Source organism: Emys orbicularis, chromosome 6 (assembly GCF_028017835.1).
Source record: "Emys orbicularis isolate rEmyOrb1 chromosome 6, rEmyOrb1.hap1, whole genome shotgun sequence".
Lineage (NCBI taxonomy): Eukaryota > Metazoa > Chordata > Testudines > Emydidae > Emys > Emys orbicularis.
The window spans coordinates 72,348,571-72,376,438 of NC_088688.1; the positions used below are offsets into that span (position 1 = coordinate 72,348,571).

The 27,868-nt window shown below is 37.9% G+C and overlaps 1 protein-coding gene across 2 annotated transcripts in view; it reads right to left on the minus strand.

Moving 5' to 3' along the window:
- Positions 1–2,659: 2,659 nt before the first annotated feature.
- TRIM36 (tripartite motif containing 36) overlaps positions 2,660–27,868 on the minus strand; it is a 46,596-nt gene continuing 21,387 nt past the window's right edge. Inside the window, exons 3-10 of one of the 2 annotated variants that reach the window (XM_065406399.1) lie at positions 16,756–17,081; positions 12,511–12,657; positions 10,604–10,699; positions 9,108–9,361; positions 7,474–7,598; positions 5,075–5,368; positions 4,441–4,738; positions 2,660–3,014 (exon numbers count right to left, since the gene is read on the minus strand). In XM_065406399.1, coding sequence (XP_065262471.1) covers positions 2,660–3,014; positions 4,441–4,738; positions 5,075–5,368; positions 7,474–7,598; positions 9,108–9,361; positions 10,604–10,699; positions 12,511–12,657; positions 16,756–17,081 — 1,895 coding nt within the window. Of the gene's footprint in view, positions 3,015–4,440; positions 4,739–5,074; positions 5,369–7,473; positions 7,599–9,107; positions 9,362–10,603; positions 10,700–12,510; positions 12,658–16,755; positions 17,100–27,868 lie in introns of both variants that reach the window. The other variant, XM_065406400.1, reaches the window with a different exon arrangement.

Sequence of the window (27,868 nt, forward strand, 5' to 3'; positions counted from 1 at the left end):
GGGAGTTGTGAAAGCAACAAATTCCATGTTTAAGAAGTCTCATATAACTTCATTTTCATGGTGCAACATAGGTGAGGTCAATAATTATCAGAAACTGTTAAATCACAGCAGTTCCAGATAAACTGGCATTAAGTCTAAAATAGATTAATCCACTCTGAGAACTATGGAGAAGAACACCATAAGCATTTATCTCACTTTATGTGTGTAATGCCAACAGACCCCAGTTGTCAGCAGGCAGGATTGAACCAGGGACCTCTGGAGCTTAGTGCATGAGCCTCTACTGCATGAGCTAAAAGCCAACTGCCTGTTAGCTAACGCTGTAGAGCAGATTCAGTGTGTGTCTCTCTCCCTCTCTAAGTAGTCTCCATGCCACTAGCTGGGACAGAACACCACACGCAGGAGGTGTGTGGGTTACATATACACAGCTATTTTGAAGTGTGATAACTGAATAGACTTTTCTTACACCAAGAACATGAATTTTTCCCCCCATATAAAAACCAACATTCAGTTACTGGGAGAAATTACTACATCTTAACAGCAAAATGCTTAAGAACTAGGATGTAATAATGTGAAAGATCAAACTACATTACTTTTCAGTTTTTATTTTAAAAAAGCAAAACCAAAAGTGAAGTTACATTTACAATTAAGAACAAGAAGGTCTTGTTCAAAAATATTCTGGTTAAAATTTTAGATGTTTAAGAAAAGTGTCTTCCATGATTTACCCCATACTGTATAGAGCTTTGCAGATCACAGTAGTCACCAACCGTTTTGTTCATTTTACAGCTATATTGCACAATGATCCACCAATGCCACACAATTCTTACCTTTGTCTACATTGTAAAGTACTATTTTGTAGCAAGAAATTAGTTCCAAAAATATTTGGATAGGCAAGTGTCACTGAACTGTGTTTTTAGAAGATGACACTTTTTCAATTATTGTGCAAAAATGGAGAACTGTTTGCCTCTGTACAGTCAAGGTAGTATGTTTTCTGTTTAATACACTGAAGGAGCAAGCACCATATATTACTGTATTAATGTGTCCAAAGTATTCAAGTAATTCCCAGTGCAAATCAATTTTTAATTCAAATAATGAGGAGATGCGTATAATAGCAATGTCAGAAGCTGGATCATAGTTCAGTTGACAGGCGTGTTGGTCTTTTAGAGTAGTCTATTTAGTAGTCACGGTCTAATAAATAAGTTCTGGCATAGGTGGCAAATCTCAAATAAAACATTAACTTTACCTTGCATTCATTTAGGTTTATGATCCAGAATGATTAATACCCTCAATCTTGGATTAAAAAAAAAAAAACAAACGGTGATTTTCAGGTTCTGTTTAAGTATTTACTTAAATACTATATACTTAGTAAATGTGTGAAGTACATTTACTATTTACATCCATCAAGACAGACAATCACAACCAAACAAGAACAGTAAGTTATTAAATATCTTATATTTCAGGAATATTTTCAATTTTAGAGATGCATGTTTCTTATAAGCTACGGTAACAGTGCAGATACTTAAACCATTTTTGCACATACTGCTTTCAAACATATATAAACACCACAACATTAGAAAATTTTAATACAACAACAAGGAAATGTTTGAGCTAAACAGACACATTAAGGCAAAAAAAGAATGTCTCAAATGTAATCAGTGCATTTTTCTAACACATTCTTACTAAAAACAATCCTTTATTGAAGACAAAGTTAACTTACAAAACATGTATTAACAGAAAGACCTGAATTTTTTAATTAAAAAGTTGTTTATGTATTTTATCATTTGTGTCAGTTCATTATTTGTTTTTGCCCAGCAAAAGACCAGGAACCATTATTATACATACCGATAACTGAGTTTCATAGACATTGAAGACCAATGTTTCAAGACAAATTGCACTTTTTTAAATATACTTTATACAGTCCATACTAAAAACCTGGGATAGTAAAGATATTTAAGAACTTCATTATTAACCACTTGTACAGTTATTCACCAGTTTCTGGAAGTCATAATTTTAGTTTATAGTCAATCTAAATGTTTATCAGATACAATAATTCCCCCCCCCACACACACACACACCCAAAATATAACCTATTCAGTGCAGTTTTGATTTCCTACTGCTTTGCATTTTCCATTGGTGCAAACATTTAGCACAGAAAAATCCATCTCACTGGTGCTCATGAGTCAGTTACAAAAATGCCTGACCACTCAAATGCATTCAGACAAACTTCTTTTAAAATAAAAGGACACAAAAGATAATCACAATAAATGCACTATTATTTGGGCCCTGACTCCATTAAAAAACAAAAACAAAGGTGAAACCAGCAGAGCCAGCTAAATAAGGATATAAATTATATAACAAACAGGTTTCCAGCTCATGAAAGACAATTAGGTTGCTAATCAAACTCTGAAGAGCAAGTTTCACCACACAATCAAAGAAAGGCAGGAGAGCGACTGGAAGAATGTCCTCATGGGCACTATAAGTTGGTAAAAAGGTTGAAGAGGTTGGACAACAATTTTTGTTTCTATGATTAAAAAATGACCCAAAAGCATGAGTGCAGCAAAAGCACTTAGGAGATATGATGTAATTAATCAAGACTTAATGCTAAGGCAGATCCTTCTGCTCACATTTTTCATCTCAAAAACAGTACCAGTAGATATTTGCACTACATATCATCTTGGTATTCCAAATACTTTGCTGTGATGGCTTCCTCAAGATGAATTCCTGCACTCCCCATTAATGCAAATGCTGGATACATTGTACCAGAGCAGTCTACCTGGCGCTCATAGAGGCATTTCATGTGGTCTGCATCATAGAATCCAACTTTGCCTCTGTCACAGTCAAGGCAGATTCCTATACAAGATGGCATTGGAAGAATTCTATTTGCAGAATCTTTGGGAGCAGTAGGTGCCTTGGGAATAAAGAATTTATTCATGCCTAAAGTAATCAATGTGAAAGGCTGTGATGAGTCAAAGCAGGTATCTTCACTCCCACTGTCATGACCGCTGTCTTGTTCATATCTAGAATCAAAGAGTACAATTTTCTCAACAAACAAATCATAGTCAGAATGCTTTACGTTATTTTAAACTGAAGTATTTTATGAACAGATAACACTATATTTAACTTCTGGCTCTGCAACAGATGCTCAAAATGGATGTTCAATCTCAAACTGTTTTATGAGCATTGGGAGGAAAAACGTTTGAATTTGGACTTCCTCACACGGTGTACACTGCTCAGCATTCAAACCAAACAATTCTGCTAATCCTTCACTGACTCAAAGATTAGTTAGGGGTTTTCTGATTTTTGGCTTTTATAAAAGATTGATGCAGCTAGTCCCATCAGGCTGACGGGTTCTTGCCAGAGTTGACAACTCAGAACTGGTGCATCTTATCGACATTAGGAATTCTATTTTAAAGAGTTCTACATAGATCTCATCAGTATAGTATCTGACCTCACCTGAATGTTAGTGAATTTAGTTTCACAAGAACTTTGAGGTAAAATAGAACTATCCTTATGTCGCAGAGAAAGAAACTGGCACCAGCGTCATGAATTGACCAAGGTTGCACCCAATCTGTTGCAGAGCCAGAAGTTAAATCCAGAGCTCCTGATTCCCAATCCTTTTCTTGTCCACAAGACCATTTGGAAATCTGTCCAAGTGGCAAGGTTCCAAGATTTAGTGCACAAACCTCTTGCAGTGCTCTGGTTCATACAGCATTATCTCTGAAGTTTTGGTCCCTCCAGGAATCAGAATGCCCTGAATGTATAACCTCTTCACATGGATTCTCCATCTCACGGTAGATGCATCCATGATTATTACAGTTGTGACTGAATATATTTGGAAGTCCTTCATTTGTACTTTGCCCCTTGACTGCTACCAAGCCAGCAAATCTTACTCCAGTGCAGTGCTATGCCTGTAACCAGTGAGACTCTGAGGTCCGCTAAAGTAGACTATTACAGAAACATGTCTCAGGTATTATTACAGTGTCTATTCCAAGACCTAACAGGCCCACTGAACTCTGGGAAAGCCTTCTTACCACAGCCTATGATATCCTGGACACTTGCAATGGCTGAAAAGTCATGGAAAGCTATGTAAAGACAGACACCAATATACTTCAGTTGTCTCCAGGGGACAAACTAGGGTTTTGGATAATTTAGACATCAATAGTAATTGCTAGCTTCTCAGGAAGTCAACCAACTGCTGAAAATGTACAGTAATTTTTCTTTAGATCAGAGGTTCCCTGGACTGCTTCCCATCTCTTCTTTCACGCCTCCACCTCCCCCCACACGATTGCTGAAGCTAACCAACTGGAACCAATTAGAGGTAATTACGGTCAACTCTTAATTCTACCAAATGGAAAGCTGTCCCTTTAAATTTATTTTAAAAGATTCACTCTTTAAAAAAAAAAAAAAAAAAAAAAAAGTAATACAAAGATCTACCACATTTACCTTGGGCTGGTTACATCACGGGGATTATGGAGCCATTCTTGTAGTTTAGTGTTAGATGCAACTCCCACTTTCACCAAGTATGAATAAGATTCCACATGAAAAGCCCAAAAGTGCTTCCCTTTTGTGATTCCAGTGTCTCCAATGATGTAGTCCAGAGTTGTGTAACACCCCACTTGGATACGTTCAGCCCCTAGCAGCAAAGGAAATCCAGCCCTACTTTCCACAGAGGTTCTCCTTGGATTCAGCATGAGACGTTCACTGTTATAGCCACATTTATCATCAAAAAGAAAACTAAAGACTAAAAAAACAAAAACAAAAATTCACACTAGGTCAATATTTTACCATGGGAATTTTTTGTACTTATCTTACATTTTTCTAAGATGCGCTAACATAAGAGATAAACTACTGGTAGTGCAATACAAGACAGTGTAAAACTCTTACAGCTGATTGCCAACTAGTCTCAACCTTAATTCATGAATAAATGCAATGCTTATTTATTCATTTACACACGCGTGCGCCATAAGGATGACACCAGGTTGCAAATTTAAAATTTACTTGAAAATGGGCATAGGTTAAAGAGAAACTGTAGGCATTGTATATTATTCCATTATGGAGTAACTTATACTTGGTATACCTGGAGCTGCAGGTGTGTGTAAAATAACTTCCCTGCTCCAGGGGCTACAGATAGATCCTTTATATCCTCGGACTCTAAAGGCATAGCTGCTGTTATTTTCAAGGTCAGAGATTACTTTACTCTTGCTGCAGGCTTCAATCTCTTGCCATGTTGCATTCTCCTCTTCTCTATTAAGTTTACGGTATTCAAGGATATAGGTATCAGCTGAATCTTCCTTCACTAGATGTTCCCAACAGATCAAAGCTTTATTATACATTCTGCTCTTCTCCTCATTGATCTCTGGTACATCTAGACCTGGAATAGCCATAAGATACAAAAATGTTTTGGTTTTTTTTCTTGTACGTAAGCAGCTATTAGTATTAGAACTACATACCATTGGTGTACAAATGGTTTATGAAGTAATGGAAAGTTCTTCCTCCCATGATGAAAGACATAGAATCAGAGATTATTAGGGTTGGAAGGGACCTCAGGAGGTCATCTAGTCCAACCCCCTGCTCAAAGCAGGACCAATCCCCAACTAAATCCCTAAATGGCCCCCTCAAGGATTGAACTCACAACCCTGGGTTTAGCAGGCCAATGCTCATGTTCTCTGTACTCATGTTGAAAGTTTCCAGAATTCCTTATCTATATATTTAAAATGTCAAGAAACTATAGAAAGTTTAAAAAAAAAAATCTATGTATGTTGTGCGAGGCACAAAAACTTCTAGTTAGACCAAGTATTATTGCCAATCTAAAAGATACTTCTAACCATCAAAGAACAATCCTGATATAAGAGTATTAGCAAATAGCTACTGAAATAGTTTTTGGTGTCAATACCTCTAAACACAAATGTCAATTATTGTGGTTACTTATAAAGTTGTTCTGTGTTCCAGGTTACATTAGGTTTCTATTGTATCTCATTTTTACCCATGCACACACACTAATAGTATTTTTCCATTTTCGGTGTTATGATGATACTGCGTGTTAAGATGGAGAGTTCCACTCATGCTCTCAGGCCTAGTCTATGCTTAAAAATTAGACGCAAGCTACGTCAGTCAAGACTGAAAAATTTTGCACCCAGGGCATCATAGTTAAGGCTAAGATTTTGTCGTGGTTATTTTTAGTAAAAGTCACCGACAGGTCACGGGCAATAAAAAAATTTGTGGAGCCCATGACCCTGTCCCTGACCTTACTAAAAATAACTGGGGTCAGGGCTAAGGGGGGAGGAATGGAATCGGGGTGAGGGGGGAACCAACAGGCGGGCACAGCCCCGGCCCCACTGGCCGCAGCAGGTGATGAACAGCCCCCTGCTCCAAATCTGGCTGCAGCTGTGGGACAGGAGTGCGTGGCCCCAGCTCCAGCCCTCGCCAAGCTCTGGAGGCAGCCCTGGGAAGACATGAGGAGGATACACAGCCCCCATGGCAGCTGCCAGACAGAGACGCGGGGCTGGGACGCAGCATGGGGGGGGCGCATAGTCCCCACTCTGGAGCTGGCCGTAGTTGTGGGGTGCACAGCTGCACCTGCAGCCCCTGCCAAGCCCTGGGCACGAGGGGGCACATGGCCCTGGGACACCACAAGAAGGGTGCATGGCCCACAATGAAGTCCCTGCCATGGGGCTAGGTCACATGGCCCTGGCTGCAGCATGCTCCCCACTGCAGCCCCTGGCGGAAGCCACGGGACTGGGATGCAGTGGGGGGGGGCGGTGCAGCGCAGCCACGGGGACCACACAGCTCCTGCTACGGAGCTGCCTGCAGCCCCTAAACAGGGGCTCACAGCCTGGCTGCAGCTCCCCACTGCCCCCCTAAGCTGCACAGCAGGGGCTGCAGGGTACTGGTTCCAGCCATCCAGCCCCAGTTGCAGGGTTGGGGCGCACAGTCCTGCCTCCAGTTCTGGCTTCAGCTGCTGACAGCTGAAGTGGAAGAAATCACTGAATCCGTGACTTCCGTGACTAAATCATAACCTTAATCACAGTAAGGAGGGCCTAAATTCCTGGTGTAGACGCAGCTATGTCAATAGGAGGATTCTTCCGTGACATAGGAACTTCTCAAAGGAATTATATTAACTACATTGATGCAAAAAACCCCTTCCGTTGATCTAGGAAGCATCTACACTATAGCAACACAGCTGCAGCACCACAGGTGCGTGCTATAGCACAGTCATACCCTTAGTAAGCATGGAGCTACGAGACTGAGAAGCTTGAAGTTTCAGAACATATGTTGGGAGTGTAGAAATCTGTCTCCATAAAAAGCTTTTTCCTGATGGAAAGCAGCTTTTGGGAGGCGCATCAAGGATCTCTGCAGCCATGGTCTGAAGAGCTTGGGAATCCTACCTAAACCTAGCCTCCCATCAGAGCTAGCACCACCACCTGGGCCACAACTCAGGAAAGAGGTAATAGAAACAACCCCCTTTATTGAACTTACCACTGGAGTAAAAGGACAAATCTCCAAGAACCTCTTCTTGCTTTGTTATATCAACCACATAATCTTCAAAAGAAGTTTGAGCTGCTGGCCTGAAACTCTTCAGAGATTCAGTAGCTTTTTGAATTCTGAAAGGGAAGGGGGTGGGGGGTAGAGAGAAGATACATAGACAGAGATATAATTTAGCAAAGTAGGGCTACATTCACAAGGGGAGCGGGATGAAACTTTGGGTATGTCTACACAACCAAAAAGGTCCTGTGGCAAGGAGTCTGAGAACTCAGCTCAACGGGTCCATGCTATGGGGCAAAAAAAATAGCAGCGTAGACTTTCCTGCTGAGGCTGGAGTTGGGCTCTGAGACCCTTCCCCCTCACTGGGTTTCAGAGCCTGGATCCCAGACCGAGTAGGAATGCCTACACTGCTATTTTTAGCCCTATGGGCAGGAGTCTGAGTCTGTAGACCCAAGCTCTGGGACTCGCTGCTATGGGTCTTTGGTTTTGCAGTGTAGACGTACCCTTAGGCTCGGAGTACTGCAACACCTAACTTTTAGGCTTCCTAAAAGGCACCTACAGGAATTCACTACCCCAGACACCTTATTCAATGCATGGGGACAGTTAGGTGCCTAAGAAGGGATTCAGAGAAGCCAGCATGCGGAGCAGACAGCCACCTAAGCCAGCTGACAGCAAATGCTAAGGAGAGAGGTCTAAGCCCTGCCCCTCAAAAGGAAGTTAGATGCCTAACTCCAGACCAGAAGAAGCACGCTTACCAGACTGGGCCTGGCAAGAAGGAATAGGCAGAGGAACACCGGGACTTAGGTGTCAGCTGGGTGCCAAATTTTTCAGTACTGTCAAGACTTAGATGGCTTTGCATATATCCACCAGCAGAAACTTAAGACATCTAGGGAACTTAGGCACCTACAGAAGAAGGGTTTTGTGAATGCTAGTAGTGCCTAAATGTTGGTCTTAGGCACCTAACTATCCTTTAAAGTGCCTTTGTCTCCCCTGTGAATCTGACCTGTAGTGTATCGAAAACAGCATTAAAATACAAATCATGAAGTCCTCCTGTCCTGGGCAAAACTCCCATTGACGTCAGTGGAGCCAGGATTTCACCCAAAAACTTTAAACACTGTACACTGTGACAGAGAAATCTGACAAGGTAACAGATTAAAACTGATATTTCTGTTTACACATTTCAGTTTTGTAAACATGCCTCCACAAAAGCAGCTTAAAGAACAAGATGAATATTCATTACCCCTAATGGAGATCAGCTTTTCGGATCAAAGAGGTTAGAGGCAGAAGATACCTATTAGATCATCAAGTCTATCCCTTTGCAAATTCATATATAGTCTCCCTGCCAACAGTGGGATATGTATTCATCCAAGAGTGTTCCACTTTGTTTGTCACTTTGCAAGGGATGAATTTTTGACTTTTCATCTCCATAAAGTGTTTCCTATATTACGATGCAACTTAAGAATTGCCACCTCAATAAGATTGAACTCATTAAATTAACCTCTACACAATGAGCATCAGCTACATCCAAAATTTTATTTAACAAACAGCAATATCTTAATACACGTGAAAAATATGATAGAAATAAGACAAAACTTTAAAAACACTCTTTATAACGTAAGATAAAATACCTAACATGGAGCTGTTTTGCTGTTTGAACAAAGCAAGATTGGTCTGTTTCTTTAAGCACTTCTTGAGCATATCCAACAAGACCATTGTTTTCCAGAAGTCCTTGATATTCCTCTATTTGGGTTTGGAGTTTCTCTAGTCTTAAGTTCTTGGACGCCTCAATTGCCCTCAGAGCAGCTGATCTCCTCTCTTCCAAAACATCAAACAGCTTGTCAAAGTTATTAGATGCTTCTTCTTTAGCCCTCTCACCATTGCACTATTACAAAATACAACGTACATTTAAAAAACAAAAGAACTCATTCTGTAGTACTTTGAAACCTTATGGGAAGCAATAGGAGGTTTTATGAAAATTTTTCAAAACAGCATTGCAAAGTTCTACTCATTCATGGCAAATAATTTTTGATGGGCAAAACAGACATCAGTATTTTCATCATCAAAATAAAGAGCAACTGAGTAGATTTTGTGCCTGAGTTGGGAAACGGTCATGACAATTTCACAACTTTAATGTAGTTAGGTGAGTGGACAGGAAAATGCTTCTCTGCTCATCCAATGCAAACTCTTGAACCATGCAAGGCATTTCTCCACCTACATCATCCCACAAGGATTTAAACTGATTCTTGAACAACTTCTGTGATGGCAGCTCTACAACTTTATGTGAGAGTGGAATAATTTAAGCCCTGGAGAACACTAAGAAGTTTCCTTAGAGCTAATAATCATGTATATTTCCCATGTAAACGGAGAGTTATTTCTATTATATGAGAGTAGAAACATGATTTTTAAAAGAATTTCCTGGTGTCAGCTGCTCTTCAAGCTTATATATTTCTCCAAGACAGACACTAAAGCTGGATTTTCTAAAATATGGTAAGTGAAAACTCCTGGACCTATTATATTTTCCATTCTCTCTGCACACTCTCTCTGCTTATGTAATATCAGCTTCTTCTCAGCCCCTTATGTCTCATATATAAGCTTTTTTCCCAGCCTGAACTTCCTACTTTCTCATTCTGTTATTTCCTTAAATTTGATTTTGACTGTATTATAGTCTAACTACAATTTAAGATGGATGAGACCTATTAGATCAAGTTCCTCTTCTGCAGGACAGTCATTGAATATTATTTCTATTTAGCTATAGAATGTAGCACCTATACATTTCTAGTTCAATGGGGACCCAATGCAGATTGGAAGACATTCCCGGTCCTAAAAAATATATAGCATAATGGGATGTTATCAGATATTAAATTTAGTATATTAGTCAAAAATGGTTTAACTCCAGACAAGCAACTTTTGATTATTTTGTACAATGTCACTCACACTGTAAAGTTCTACTTTGAAGCATCTGTTCATCCCAATATGCAGAACATATACAATTTTTATTTACATTGTAAAAGATGACACAGAAAATACATGAGCACAACCTTTTCTTTGAGAGAGAGAGAGAGAGCGCGAGAGCGAGCGCACGAATGTCTAACAAAAAAAAATCTGACCAATAAGTTATTCCTACCTCTGTTTCTTTCATTAAAAGACCCAGTTCAGAAATTTGACCTTTCACCTGGCTCTCCTTACTAATGAGGTATTCTATGTCCTTTGAAAGTTTTTCCTGTAGAAATAGAATAGTAAGTTAGAAGAAATAGGATAATATACCTACATTGGCAGTTGGTACACGTAAGTCAGCTACAAGACAGACGTCCAATGCTCAATTTGAGTTGTTCAGTTAAATTTACCTATTTACAGAAGACCAACAGCCAGCCATGGATTATATATAAGCAATAGATTACAGGAACGACAGGTCACTGATCAGCTCTACCTGGTGATCTGTAGTCAGTGTCAGATGTTTCCATGGATGGTGAAAAATCTCTATAATGCACCTAAGTTCATGCTATAGTGTACCATACACCATCGAAGGACATTTCTTCCCAACCTCAGAAACCAATTTTCTCATACCCTGAAGAGTGAGATTTAAGGTCTTTGTGATAATTACTAATATTTATATAAATGAAATATAAATGTAATATCTTAAAAACACTAAGGTAATTAAGATGATTAGGGCTGGCAGAATTTGACTTTATATTATTTTGATAACTACAAATATTTAGTTTTAAGCATTTTTATTTTTATCTATTTAATTTTTCACAGTTGCAGGATATTGCTGGGGGGAGGGGGTCATAAAATAATTTAAATTTCAGTAGACACTGGGATTCAAAAAGTTAAATTTTTAACTGTAAAAACACAAAGTGTCCTTAAATTAAACTCTAGTAAGTTCCCATGGAGCCATTTTCTTACTTTGCCTACATGTAAATTGTGATTATCCATCAATGGAAGTTTGTGCATTGGTTCGTGTACACAGTGAATTTGACTTTAACCAAAAGTTACCAATAAAAATCTTCCAAGACTAATTAAGATTGAGTTTGGAGTTTCTGAATATTTTGCTTCTGTACCTCATTATTTTTCACCAGAACCAGAAAGTTGGAAATACTGCAAGGATAGTGTAACATAAATAGCTAATGCTGGAAATCGAATGAAAAAGAAACCCTATCGTAGACCAAGTAGCTCAGATAAACAACACTCCCACTTCCCTACCCCACAAAAAAGGAAAAACAAATATTTTAAGTTTGCTCTACAGTATATATATATATATATATATATATATATATATATATATATATATATATATATATATATATATATATATATATATATATATATGTGTGTGTGTGTGTAAAATATATATATATAAGCCTAAAAGAACCACAAGTTAAGTTAAACCAAAATTGAACTGTGTGTGTGTGTGTGTGTGTGTGTGTGTGTGTGTGTGTGTGTGTGTGTGTGTGTGTGTGTGTGTAATTACACACACACACACACACACACACACAGAGTTCAATTTTGGTTTAACTTAACTTGTGGTTCTTTTAGGCTTCTAGAACCTGCTTCAGCTATCGGACAAATTTGCTTTTCACTATTTAAAAAACAATTTCATCATTTGAAATTCCGTTTGCTCCTTTGTTTTTTTAGTCAGTTCCTCCCCAAGTCATAAGACAAGAGTCTGTTTTACCTGAATAGCTAGAGTGGGCTGAGCTAAACTGGCCAGTAGTGCCATGTTCTTAACTTTTTTGAAGTCTGTACTTTACAGTGAGCTAAAAGAAACATTAACGGAAACATTTTATAAAGATGGGCAGATAAGGTTTATCATTTTAAATGAGCCAGAGTATGTAGTTTATTGTTTTAGATAGAATTAACACCCACTCACATGATTGAAGAAACTAGTTACATCATCATGTTCTATTGTGCAACAGCCACATGGATAAGGCATTAATTACAACATCCTCTAAATGCAAAAGCCTGGGAGTGTTTATAACATGCAATACCTTACACAGTTTTCTTAAGACAAACTGAAAAGACATTTAGTCTTACCTTGAGAGTTTTGTAGGCAGTGCTCATGGTTGTTACTCTATGATTTGCATGAGACCCACCCAATTTACAAAGATGACACACAGGCCTTCTGCAAATTTCACAGTACATGTTTACCCTCTCCATTTCATGTTCTGGACACATCAAGATCTGCCAAAAATAATAAGAATGCAACTGTATTCCAGAAAAACATTTAACAGCTCACTAAGGTACAGTATAACAGTAAACCAATCCCATAGTCACTGGACAAACTCAAGTAATTTACATTCATCTTATTTATAATCCACTGCAAGTAATATCAGCAGGGGGGAAAGAAATATTGCCCAGTGGCCTGTGAATAGAAGAACAGAGGTGAAATGAGCAAAGTATGCAGTCCTCAAATGAAGCAAACTTTTCCTTTGAATTCCAAGTATCAACTTTGATCTTCTTTAGGCTTTTCACTGAAGAGGACAACCTGTTTACCAAGGTGCTACTGAGACAATTTCAAGAGTGCATCATTAGGCTAGAAGTATGAATATTCGGGATTCTATGGTTACAGACTATTGGGCTGGCAAAAAGAAGGGAAGCCCCAATAAAATTCCTTTAAACAGACCTCAGAATATGAGGATTGAATTCATAAGGACATTAGCAGCCACTGTTTGGAAGACAAGCCATTTTTCCACAGGAATGTCTGACCTTCATAACAGACCACATTTCTACTCCTCATCTGGTCTCTTACTACAATCAAATGAAAGTTACAGCCCTTCAACAAGGTGCAGGTGGAAAAAACCAAGAAGATTATCTTGTCCTTCTCTCAATTCAGGAACAATCATAGTATATGCTTCTCTGATCCCCACCACATGCATCACCAAGTGCTATCAAGTCTGGTTTTAAATGAATCAAATAGATGACTGGGAACATTGTTTAGAGGACTAATACTTCACGCATTCAAGTCATGGCCTAACAAAGCATGTGATGCAAGTGCACATTTAATCTTACATAAAAGAGTGCTGGCATCCCTCAATAAGGCCATCACAAAAGCTTTAATGTAGCTATGTTGGTCTCTTCTCATAGGGAAGCCTGTATAATGATGTGTTTAAGCCATAGTCATTAAACTGTATTAAAAAAAACATTTCAAGAACATGTCTATTTCCATTGTCACAGCTTCCCCTTATACATCACCACCATATGCACACACAATATATCGAGGTCTAAAGGCCCAAAATCATTCTCTCTTCCCCCTTACTGCCTCTGCCTGCAAGAGAGAGATTTAGTTTAAGCTTTAAATCCTTTAAAAAACAAAACTTAATATTTGTAAATTGTTATACTCATCAGAATTTATGGAAGAATTCAGAAAGACGTCAAAGTCACTAGAAGTCTTTTTTGTTTTTTTTTAAATAAATTAAAACATCTATTGAACTTAAATAAATGACAAGGATTTGCTGCAATGATATGCTGTATTAGAGGAGAATTAAGTAACATTTGTTGATTATTGATCGGACTACTGAGTCTAGAGATCCAAAGATCACTTTTTAAAAAACTGACATCACAAGTAAAAATGTTTTTTGTCAGTAAAATGCCTCTCAAAAAAAACAAACAACCAAAAAAAAAAAAAAAACACCACACTTCGGCTTTAAAGAGAGAGAGCTTGGGTCTGTGTTTTTTCTTCCCAACATACACAAAGTCTTTACAAGTAAAAAGAAAAAAGTATAGTTTGAAACATGCAAACAAGGTTTTGTTTCATTCAATTACCTATTTTACAATATTATTTGAATTACATAGTTTTGTATTGTTAGATTTTCTGTCAGATTGCAGGAATACTATTAATTTTTTTCATGTAAATTAATCTTAAATACAATATTTTGTTTAAAAAAAAAATCACATTAAGTTAATTAACCCTACAATACTAAAACAGAATTATTAATAATTTCAGGATTTCCGTCTGCACTAAACTTAGATCAGTCTGGTTCTCTAAAGGAGAGAGATTAAATAACTATAACAAAGTATCAGAGGGGTAGCCGTGTTAGTCTGAATCTGTAAAAAGCAACAGAGGGTCCTGTGGCACCTTTAAGACTAACAGAAGTATTGGGAGCATAAGCTTTCGTGGGTAAGAACCTCACTTCTTCAGATGCAAGTAATGGAAATTTCCAGAGGCAGGTATAAATCAGTATGGAGATAACGAGGTTCGTTCAATCAGGGAGGGTGAGGTGCTCTACTAGCAGTTGAGGTGTGAACACCAAGGGAAGAGAAACTGCTTCTGTAGTTGGATAGCCATTCACAGTCTTCGTTTAATCCTGATCTGATGGTGTCAAATTTGCAAATGAACTGGAGCTCAGCAGTTTCTCTTTGGAGTCTGTCTGGTCCTGAAGTTTTTTTGCTGTAAGATGGCTACCTTTACATCTGCTATTGTGTGGCCAGGGAGGTTGAAGTGTTCTCCTACAGGTTTTTGTATATTGCCATTCCTGATATCTGACTTGTGTCCATTTATCCTCTTGCGTAGTGACTGTCCAGTTTGGCCAATATACATAGCAGAGGGGCATTGCTGGCACATGATGGCATATATAATATTGGTGGACGTGCAGGTGAATGAGCCGGTGATGTTGTAGCTGATCTGGTTAGGTCCTGTGATGGTGTTGCTGGTGTAGATATGTGGGCAGAGTTGGCATCGAGGTTTGTTGCATGGGTTGGTTCCTGAGTTAGAGTTGTTATGGTGTGGTGCGTGGTTGCTGGTGAGAATATGCTTAAGGTTGGCAGGTTGTCTGTGGGCGAGGACTGGCCTGCCTCCCAAGGTCTGTGAAAGCGAGGGATCATTGTCCAGGATGGGTTGTAGATCACTAATGATGCGTTGGAGAGGTTTAAGCTGAGGACTGTAGGTGATGGCCAGTGGAGTTCTGTTGGTTTCTTTTTTGGGCCTGTCTTGTAGCAGGAGGCTTCCGGGTACACGTCTGGCTCTGTTGATTTGTTTCTTTATTTCCTTGTTTGGGTATCATAGTTTTGAGAACGCTTGGTGAACAAAGTAACAAAGTAGAAGCAGCTAGAGTAGTCTGGATAACAAGAGATAATCTGAAAGAACATTAATTGGTTTCAAATTACACAAAACTTCTGCAGAACTATAACTCAGCTTCGCTGCTAAGCCTTGATTTCCTAGAATGTAGACCCATAAATGAATAGCATGACTAGATTTTAACCTTAGAGTCCTGCTTAAGTTTAAATATATATTTTTAAAAGAGCTGCTGCTAGAAAATATGTAGCTGTTAGCATAAAGCTTCCAGATGTCACAAACCTTTACATAAAAAGCAAATCCACACTTGTAAGTCTATTTGCCACCCTGATTTTATAAGTACTTTACGTTTTCTCTAGGTCAATTACTTGACGCATACATATGTGGACCAAATTAGACATGCCTTCCAGCCTATATTGAACCAAATTAAAGAGGAGAAGCTGGCCCCAGATTAATATCTGAACTAGTAGATTAATATTTTAAGAAAGCAGTACTACACTATCTTCGGTACACAGACACAAGAGCTACACAAATTCAGCAATATTTTTGGTGTTTGTAGGGACCTAATAAGATACAAAGATGATTGGGGACATTTATACAGTTTAAGCTACATTTATACACCTTAGGTTTTAAGTTTGGGGACATTTATACAGTTTAGGTTTTAAATTCAACACAAGAACCACACATTCCACCACACACCTACCACATAATTGTACCAGGGACTCAACCTTCTGTTACTGCTAAGAGTGCAGGAAGAAAGCAGCAGAGGAGGAGAGAGAAAGAAAATACACTTTTATATAAATGAAGCCCCATGCAAGTAATGTCCAAAGGGAACGTGAATGGAACTATTGCTACAAACCTCTGGTTATTGTGCTACTTCTAGAAAAGACCCACTGCAATGATTTTTTTTTAAACACATTATTTAAGGCCACTAACAAACTAAAATTATTAACACCTTGTTCTTAAAAAGCCCCATACCTTCATCTGAAAGAACCACACCCAACACGTTTAATTTGATGAAGTCAAAGTCTATGGTCCACTTCCAATATGTGCCCCGTGCATTTGTCACCACATACCTCTTTGGCATCAGATGAATAACTTTAATGCAAAATCTTACAACTCATTTAATAGATTATAGTGGTGGAAACCAAAATGTAAGATTATGCGATAGCTAATTGCTTTTTATGGGCAACATTTGCTCTGCACCATCAGGTCAGATGCAAGAGATGAAAAGATCTGTAAGGTACGCCAGATTAAAAACCACTTACCTTGGGCCTGAAGTTAGTAGTTGGTCCTACATACTCATGCTGGGCTTTTACAGTTCCCCAAGGATGATGTATTTTGAAGCATTCGTTGCAATAGCTTGCACTGCAGTCCATGCAACTCTTTGTAGATTCTTGAGGTGGAGGTTTGCAGGCATCACACATAATAGCAGTGGCTGCCCTGGCTGCCTGCCTGTATCTTTCCACAATAGTTTCCAGGGTGAAATTTCGAAATAAGCCATTGATACCACGTTCTCCCAGATCCACATCATGCCGGCAGCCAGGACAAGGAAAAATGGTCATCTTAGGAGTCAGTGAATTGCGTTTCCAGCCTGTATAGATGGCAAGTCCTAGTTTAGTTACAACATAATAGGAAGAATGATTAGGATGGGAAAGGGGGAAAGACAGAACCTAACACAAGAATCCACGAGCCTAAATTCTGAGGAAATCCTGAACTACTTTAGCACGTCATTCAAAGTGGTATAATACGAATTCAGGTGAATTCTGCCAAGCCAAAGAAGATAACCTTTTTTTTTTTTAAATTAAACAAGGCATGACCCTTGTTGGATTCAGAAGATATAGTAAGTAAAAAATTAATTCCAAATGAAATTGGAGTAAAACTATAACAATTCTGACTCCAGAATTGCAATGTTGCAATTTTGTTTCTTGCTATAGTAAAATATGCCAATAGTGCTACACTCATGCCTTTATCTTCAGAGTAGGCACTGTATGTTCCAGTCATTCTGAAAGACAATACCAGTTAAATTCAGTGATTAATCTCGGCAGAACTGTGCATGATGCGGAAAATGGCCTAATAGGTCTGTATTCATTCCTGGTGGCAAGTCACTTTGGCACAAATGCACTCCATCCAGTTACTTAAACTTGTCTGATTTTACACGGGAAGGGAATATCTACCCTACTAAGCTTGACAAATTTACATGGTAATTACATGAATGTGAAAAGCTGAAACACAAATCACTAACAGACCAAAAGTTACCATAATAAATCTAGTTTTGGATACCACATGGTTAAAGTCTCCGACACTTTCTGGAATCCACATTAGTGTTCGGGGTGACTCTGTCCAAAGTGGAGATTGTTTAATCTCAAAAAGTAAGAATAAATAGCAGATGTATGTAGTTGAATTTGAACTTTTACAAGTTTTATTATGGCTGCAACATATCCCAAGTGGAGCCACAACTACAAAACAAGACAGGCTGGACATTTAGAACACTAGAAAATCCCAACCAAATCGCCCAGTCAATCACAACATGCACAGACTGATTTGGCTTTTCCCAGCTGAATTGCTCAGAATATAGCACTTTTAAACAAGGGTGTCAGAACCATCTCTGTGAAAGGAAGACTACTTCTAGTAAGGTTAAATGAGACAACAGCTCCAAGTCTGGGGGGCGGGGGGAGGAGGAGCTAAAAGGAGTTCTTACTGGCAAGAAGTAATGTTCTGTCCTACAACAATAGAAGTTTCAACATAGCCAATTGATTGGATATTTTCATGGCTTCAGTTACCAGTCAAGGGGAACCCAAGCACCAAGAAGAGGTATCTAGTATTTTGAAGGTTTTATAGTTTCACCTAGTCTGTATTAAAGAAAATATCAGCTTACTTAGGCTTAAAGGAATTTTGCTCTACTTTTAGTTGGGGAATATAGTGCATTATGGTGACATCAAATAACTGTGCACAAAACCCAAGAATTCCCCTGCTCCTTCTCTCAATAGCTATTCCATCTTCCCTTGTTCAAAGACTGGGATAAAGTGGCTAACTTCACCACACACACACACACACACACACACACACACACCACCTGTTTCCATTTTGAGTCTGAAAAACCTTGGGATAGCTCAACTCTCCTACAAAGCCTCAGACAGGAAGTACTTAATTTATTTCATTCTTGTGCAAAGAAATAGGAGGAGCATCAGCCAAAAGGAGGCGATTTAAATAAATTCAAAATTGACTAAACTGGTATTTAGGCATGGTGCATATCCTCCCCTCCTTCTCCTGCCATTAAGCTTGAAGTGATGCTTCTGTAACTAGAGCATGGCATTACCACCCTTTTCTCAAAAATGTTTTCAAATTCTGAGAATTGTGTTGCTATGACTCATGCAACTGTAAATTAAGGCAATTTCCTCTTTTCTTTTTATGCATATGTTGGATCCCTTACAACCAAATTCTAAGGGAGAATGTCTCCCACCAACATAGCTTCCACCTCTCGCAGAGGTGGAGTAATTATGCTAACGGGACAGCGCTCTCCCATCGGCACAGCGCTTCTTCACCAGACGTGCAGCTGTGCCAACGTAGCGCAGTAGTGTAGACTTGCTCTAAGTCTTATAATTTATTAAGCTCTTTTAAAGTGTTTAATTCTTTTCAAGAATAATTATTTTCTAAAAGGAAATTAGACAATATCTGTATTTAGTCAGCTGCCTTAATTCAGAAAAAAATGGTATAGTTTCCCAGAATTTTGAAAGTTTCCCTCGAGTATTAAGATTCCATTACATGCAAAGCTATCTAGCTGTGCTGATCTCTAGCTGCCCCTAATATATCAACCAATTCAGAATTTTCTTCACAACTTCCAGCATTCTGCAACCTTTCTTTAAAAATATTCACACCAGGAACTAACACCCTTTTTATAACCGTTACTTTAGGGTGAAAGAACTGTTTTTCAAAATATGTTCGATATGGCAGGTATGTATACGCTTCTGGAAGTTAAAGGCCCATAGAGTGAATAAGTGTGCACAAGCAGACAGTGATCTCCAATTCAGTAGGTTCTGTATTTCTGTCTAGAGAGCCTACTGAAAGATGGCCAGCTCAGATTTATGAATAAATACAATTAAACTGATTAGTGTAGTTAAGGCAACGTACAGATTTCTGGCTAAAAAGGAATCCAAAGTGTTTGGGTACTTACTTGCAGTGAATTGAATAACCCAAGCCGGATGCCCTGCAACACGGCATAGATGAGCAACACACATGTAATGGATGAAAACAGTACTGATTTAAAAGCCTTATTTAAATGTACGCCCAGACATACACACTTAAGTGTAAATAATACACCTTCAGACACTTCAAAGAGAGCCTGAAAGGCCTGAGTAGAAGGATTATTTGGCATTCAAACCATGCAGTGAAGAGTAGCCACTAAAAGCAAGATAATACTTACGTTCACTAATTAAGCAAATAAATAATGAAAAATAATGGTAGCTTGTAAAAACACAGCACATGAGCAGTTTAACATGCCAGCTAAATGAGCAATGACAAAAAGCAAAACAACAGGTGAAAAAAGTATAATGCAGTGGTCAAGTTTAAAATCAGAACACTCAAACTCTTATCCAATAGCATGCTTTTGAAGTCTAGACCAAGTGACACACAGAAGTGGGGTTAATATTTATTTAACCCAAAAGTGAGTTAGTTGCCAACCAATTGTGGCCTTTCATTCTGTCACTTAACACACAAAATCAGACCATGGTAATGACTACATGCTTTACATATATACTGGTGACACCATGCCTAGAACAACACATTCAATGGCCAGGAAATCCAAAAGATTTTAAAAAGATGCTCCATCCCTTTTTGTTAAATTTACTCCAATAATTTGATTTTTCTTAGACTCGTGCCTACTTCATGGCATTTAAGGCCTCTCAAGAGGCGAAAAGATAATTTTTCTAGTTAAAATAGCACCATATGCTAACTAGTTTTAGATACATGAAGAATTAGCCTCATCACTACTAATGGCTGCTCTCTCCATTTTTTTTAAGTCAATATAGTTGTTAAAAGATAAGATTTCTGTTCCAAAGATGGAGTAAATTGATTACAATGTGTGGTGAATAACCAGGTAGATTAATATATTATAGTTAATGAGATGGGTTCTGTTCCTCTTCCACCCTCATTCACAAAAGCAAAAAGTTAAATTTTGCAGATATACAAAAGGTAGAATATGCCTAGAATAATTTCATAAAAACACTTCAATTTTTGTGGCTACCACTTTTAAAGCGAGCCAGAATGCTCCATGCCATCTCTTACATGTTACAAATCCAGCTTCTACCCATCAATTCTACACATACCTCCTACTAATATTCATACACTATCAAGATTATTTTCTACCTCTAAATTTTCAGGATACTCTGCAAACGGAACCCTGCACTACTAATAAATAGCCTTACTTGTAAGTAGACGATATCCTACCAATTCACAGGTCCCATGGCTAGAGTTTAACTCCATTAAAAAGATAAAAATATGGTTCTCTTGGCAAGCAGTTTAGGCCCGAATCCTGCCAACAATTAATCACATGTTTATGTTTACTAACATGAGTAGTAAGTCAAGGCATTAAAATTGCACACATTTTATCTAAATCTTTTTTTTAAATAATGTTTTCCTCTAAGAGTGTGTGCTAGGTCAACATTTACAATGTAGAACATGTATGTGGCAGTTAAACCAGAAAAGGGATAATGCACCTTAAAAATATAAATTGCTTGTTTGTGTTTTTCAGATAAAATATGATATCACCAGTATTCTTTGATTATGGTGGATATGAAGAGTGAATTTGTGGAAGGGTTAAAAAGATTAAAGGATACTTTAAAGGTCAACTGGATTTAGGGTGACCAGATATCCCGATTTTATAGGGACAGTCCTGATATTTGGAGCTTTTTCTTATATAGGCTCCTATTACCCACCACCCTCTGTCCTGATTTTTCACACTTGCTATCTGGTCACCCTAACTGGATTCAGCTACAAACTTCTTAAATGAATTAATATTTCCACCTCCCGCCCACAGTTAGCATTTTTGTAAGATTCTTAGAAAAAAAGTTTTAAGTATTGACTTTCCTTTCTTTTTAGAAAACATAACTTCACTCATACTGCATGAATTTAAAATCTTTCAGTTATAATAATTGTAGGTGTTGCTTATAACTAGAGCAGACATATAGCAGAAGTGATTTTTGACAATTTTTTTTTTTTTTTTAGGTTACTTGAACTGTCTGCAAACTGATGGCAATCTCTATTTTGATAGATCCTTCATAATTTATTCCATATCATATTTCTAAACATTTGAGTGAAATAAGTTATATTATTTTTTCCTCCAGTTTGATTTTTAGATTTGTGTGTTCAATGTGAAGTTTGGATTCAATTAATAATTTCCTGAAAGCCATTCATTTTCTCTCTCTTTCAACAGTATATACCCAATTTAATCTCTTATAGGTGTACTATAATTTGCAAGACCACAACCTTATTTCTCCATTTTTCTGTTTACTTTGTGTATTTGACAATATTTAAATAAGTGAGTTTCAGTGCTTCCCCTGTTTGTGTGGGTCTGTCACACAGCAACAAAAAGGATTGTTTAGCAAGACAGGAAAGTGCAATCGTAAAACCACAAAAATTGGCAGGGAAACTAGGGAGCAGGTTTAGTAACTGAAACTATATATTTTTTGTAAATTGGTTATACTTGGGGTTGACTGTGTTCCTTTAAGCACTCTGAACATTTATAAAACAATATGTTGTTTGGGTTTTTTTGGTATATACAGAAACTAAAGCAGAGCTTGATAAGGAAACGCTATCTAAAAACTTGAATTCCTAAATAACAATGTACTGTTACAAACAGCAATTTACAATTATCACTTACATGTAGTAATCTTTAAGAAAGCTACAAGTGAATTTTCATAATTATAATAAGAACTTGTCAATGTTTCAGTGTCCCTGTGATGAGTGTTGGTATATCACAAGAAAAGCTACTATTACACTACTACTTCCCAGCATTAATTCCACTCAACATTTTGGAACTGACAGGAATAGTCATCTCAGTATTTGAATGTCTGAAGAAGTTGTATAACCAAAGCCCTTCTAAAACAAAAATCACACCGAAACAAAAAAACAAAAAATAAAAAACAAACAAAAAAAAACTGAAAAGGACACATATACCATCAGATATTGGTATATCATTTTGAAGTCTCCTATTTTCCTCATGCCGAGATTCATTTCCTGGGTCCCAAAACTACCTTATCAGACTGGCAAGATGGCAGCTTCCTCTTTAGTAGTTACGTATTACATTTAAGTAGGGCTGCCACCCATGACAGTCCGGTTTTTGGCTTCTGTATCCTGGTGCCATTGAGGGTTGCCAGGTGCCCGGTTTTCTTCCAGAAAGTCTGGTCAAAAAGGAGACCTGGCAGTGTCTGGTCAGATGTGCTGACCGGACACCAAAAGTCCAGTTACCACAGGGTGGGGGGGAGGCATGGGGTCATTAACCCATGCCAGCCCCTGCTCAGCTGGGGCTACTTTCTACCTGCAGGCAGGCTCCTTGTCAGGCTACAGCAGCTCTCATCCCAGCCCAGTAGCAGAGGGACCCCCGCTGGAAGGGAAAGTAGCAGAGCACAGGGCGGGATCTTGGGAGTCCGGTTACCAGCCATTAGAAAAGTAGCAACCCTATATTTAAGAAACCTTTAAAAAACTGTTTAGTTATTCACTCTTCTTTGTGATGGATCACAAATTTATATTGCCATTATTTTCCCTTTAAAGAAAGGATTATAACTGACCATAATTAACAGTATATAGAAGATCAATACTTTAATTAGGTATTACTGGAAGTAAAACTACAATCAGTTTTACTGGAACCTGGTTTTATAGCCTCTGGGGAAATGATTCCTTAGGAAAACAATAGACAGAAATTTTTGGATGGTATACTACAGAAATTAAGAGTAACACCGACAAAAAAATATTCTACAGGTTTTAGTCCAGTTGACCTTTAGATCAATTGCAAAACAGAATGAAAAGTTTTTCAGATAATCTTCCATAACTTTGGTCAAGTCCACAAAAGTGTAGCCGATGGACACTGATATTTAAAAACTATATGCTAACCAATTATATTTAAATTAAGATCTAAATACTACACTATCTACAGCCAGACAAGAAGTGAAGCATTTCTACCTCTCCACCCAAAAGACCTCCGCTGCGTGGCTGTGAACAATGAACAGAAAGCTGTTTTTAGAAACAGAGAATAAATTCACCATTGGTTTACAAAAGATAAAGCAGCAACTCTTTTCTTCTCCACTGCAGTTGCCAGGTGCCCAGGTGAAATTAAAAAATATTTAGTTTCCTAATACGCTATACAGTTATAATGCATAAATAGGGGAGAACAACAAAAATCAAGCTCTCTTTTACTGTATTTCAGAATCAATCATTTACACAGCATTGGAGACCTAAACACTTTATATGATTTTTGTAGTATAATGGCATTATACTTAAATATTTGCTTTCAAAATTATAAACCACCCCTATATTAATTAAATTATCATAAATTCTCCAATCCATAAAATCAGGCCAGGATTTTTTAAAGTAAGCATTTGTGTACAGTTTAAGTTAGAGGATAAACCATTTACCAATTTCAGACCTTTTTGGCATTATTATAGCAAACAGCATTCGTAAAAAGCAGGTTATGCAGATAATAGCTCCATAATAGAAACCAATTTGCTTTTGGCACTTCAAGAGTTAAAAAGGTCAAGACAGCAATTAGTTTTTACTACTTCACATTAAATTAATTAATTCTTTATTAATCATGACTATGCCATATATATATATATATATATATATATATATATATATATATATATATATATAGGCTTGGCAGAATTTTTATATAATTATAATTTCAACAGATACCAATGTTTATTTTTGAGCATTTTTTTATTGGATTTAAATTTTCACAGTTGCAGGAAATTATGGGGGAGGGTCAGACAATTATTTAATGACAGTAGATGCTGAGATTCAAAAAAGTTAAAATGTAAAGCTTTAACTCACATTATCAACATCATATGTCAAAATATATAAATAGCCTTATGTCAAACTCTAGTAAATTCTCAGGCAGTATTTTTCTTACTTTGCTTATCTTTCCATTTCTATTATTGCCAATGAAAATGTTTTTTCTTTGTTTTGTGTATGCATGGTGAAATTTATTGGTAAGTTAATAAATCTTAATATAGTTATTATAGGACTGGCTACAAGCGTTGTCCTTGGTGTGAGATCTAAGGCACAACTGACCTGGGTAAGTGACTGGTCCTTCGGGACTAGTAGTAACATGAATATTGCTGTGATTCTTGGTCTTAAGGACCATCTATTGTGGAAATACACTCACTCGCCAGGGTGACAAAACAGACCGGAGTATCCTGGGGACGGTCAGTGAATCTGTTTAAGGCTGTTAATGTGCCTGAAGAGTTTGCACATGGTACAGTTGGTTGGGGAAATCTACATTTAGAACTCACAACCAATTTAGGGTTTGTGTCCTGTTTTTTCAAGTCTGCCCTGAGCTTGGTACTCATGCTCTTTGGCCACCGTTGGGAGCATTACAAAGTCAATGGGAGCTTTACACATAAATTAGCCTTTTGTACCAAGTACTCTAAAAAATCAGTCCCTAGGCGTCTCAAATTGGGCACCCTAAATTACTTGTCACTTTTTTTTACAATATTTACAAAAATATAATCTCTGTATTTCCAGTCTTTCATATGTAAAATGGGGATGAAAATACCACCTCACCTCAGAAGTGTTGTAAAGATTAATTAATATTTGTAAATAACTAAGATGTTTGTGAAGAATTAAGATACTATGATGAGAGTACCACAGAAAAGTTCCAGAGGAAATTAATAATTCTGCGTTCAGTGCAGAGTTTGGATGGCATGTGGAAAATAGTGCATGGGGTTATATACTGAATAAGCTACCCATTCAATGAGCACTGTTCATCCTACACACTGAATGAGGCAGGCATCTTATGGATAAAATAATATGTGGTCATGTAATTACAGACAGTTTCATAGTGCATATGCACAAAGGGGCCCAATTAAGGTTGTATGGTCAACACTTAGTTCTGCCATTTCTTAGCTTCCACACACTTGATTTTGCAACCCAAGTGTTCTTTTAACAAGTTTGTTTTTGTTTGGTCTGGATGTAATAGTACACAAAATGTGAAGATGGTAAATTACTGTATTAACATCACAAACAGGATTGCTAGCCTCAGAAGTGCAGGATAATGTCTCACAGAAGGCAATTTTCAACAAATCTACAGTGAACATGATGTGCCAGTAAAGAGGTACTATAATTCACGTGTCCCTGCAGAACAAGCACCAAAGAACCTCTCTGAGACTAAATATCTTGGACACTTCCTGGGCGACAGCAAGCCAAAATACAAAATATTAGAGGGTAACTAATTTCAGACTAGGATTTTTTTTTTTTTTTTTTTAAATTAGCAAATCCACGTGTGCAACATATTGGTCAAACTCCATCCTTTTGGGGGGGTGGGGCAGGAAAGAGGACACAAAAAGAGGTATAACTAGCCACAGTCCTAATTTAAGTGTTCTTTAAAAGATGATGGTGATCTAAGTTTCTGCTCTTGAGAAATGAAAGACAAGAAATTAACATTGCTAAAACCTGAGATGCAAGTTTTAGGATTTGTCTACACATGAAAGTTATTCCATAATAAAGGTAGGGCTTGAATTTAAAGGGAATCCACTTTGGAATTCTGCAGACAACTTTTTATTTCAGAAGGTTGAAAAAGCTACTGGGGGGAAGCTGTTCTAGACTTGATTTTAACAAATAGGGAGGAACTCGTTGAGAATTTGAAAGTAGAAGGCAGCTTGGGTGAAAGTGATCATGAAATCACAGAGTTCACAATTCTAAGGAAGGGGAGAAGGGAGTACAGCAAAATAGAGACAATGGATTTCAGGAAGGCAGATTTTGTTAAGCTCAGAGAGTTGATAGGTAAGGTCCCATGGGACTGAGGGGAAAAACAACTGAGGAGAGTTGACAGTTTTTCAAAGGGACACTATTAAGGGCCCAAAAGCAAGCTATTCCGCTGGGTAGGAAAGATAGAAAATGTGGCAAAAGACCACCTTGGCTTAACCACAAGATCTTGCATGATCTAAAAAATACAAAGGAGTCATATAAAAAATGGAAACTAGGACAGATTACAAAGGATGAATATAGCCAAACAACACAGGAATGCAGGGGCAAGATTAGAAAGGCAAAGGCACAAAATGAGCTCAAACTAGCTACAGGAATAAAGGGAAACAAGAAGACTTTTTATCAATACATTAGAAGCAAGAGGAAGACCAAGGACAGGGTAGGCCCACTGCTCAGTGAGGAGGGAGAAACAGTAACAGGAAACTTGGAAATGGCAGCGATGCTTAAGGACTTCTTTGTTTCGGTCTTCACCGAGAAGTCTGAAGGAATGCCTAACATAGTGAATGCTAATGGGAAGGGGGTAGGTTTAGAAGATAAAATAAAAAAAGAACAAGTTAAAAATCACTTAGAAAAGTTAGATGCCTGCAAGTCACCAGGGCTTGATGAAATGCATCCTAGAATACTCAAGAAGCTAACAGAGGCGGTATCTGAGCCTCTAGCTATTATCTTTGGAAAATCATGGGAGACAGGAGAGATTCCAGAAGACTGGAAAAGGGCAAATATAGTGCCCATCTATAAAAAGGGAAATAAAAACAACCCAGGAAACTACAGACCAGTATTGGAGCAAGTAATTAAGGAAGTCATCTGCAAACACTTGGAAGGTGGTAAGGTGATAGGGAATAACCAGCATGGATTTGTAAAGAACAAATCATGTCAAACCAATCTGATAGCTTTCTTTGATAGGATAACGAGTCTTGTGGATAAGGGATAAGCGGTGGATGTGGTATACCTAGATTTTATCAAGGCATTTGATACAGTCTCACATGATATATTTTTATCAATAAACTAGGCAAATACAACTTAGATGGGGCTACTATAAGGTGGGTGCATAACTGGCTGGATAACCGTACTCAGAGAGTAGTTATTAATGCTTCCCAATCCTGCTGGAAAGATATAACAAGCGGGGTTCCGCAGGGGTCTGTTTTGGGACCGGCTCTGTTCAATATCTTCATCAACGACTTAGATATTGGCATTGCAAGTATGCTTAAGTTTGCAGAGGATACCAAACTGGGAGGGATTGCAACTGCTTTGGAGGATACGGCATAATTCAAAATGATCTGGACGAATTGGAGAAATGGTCTGAGGTAAACAGGATGCAGTTTAACAAAGACAAATGCAAAGTGCTCCACTTAGGAAGGAAAAATCAGTTTCACACATACAGAATGGGAAGAGACTGTCTAGGAA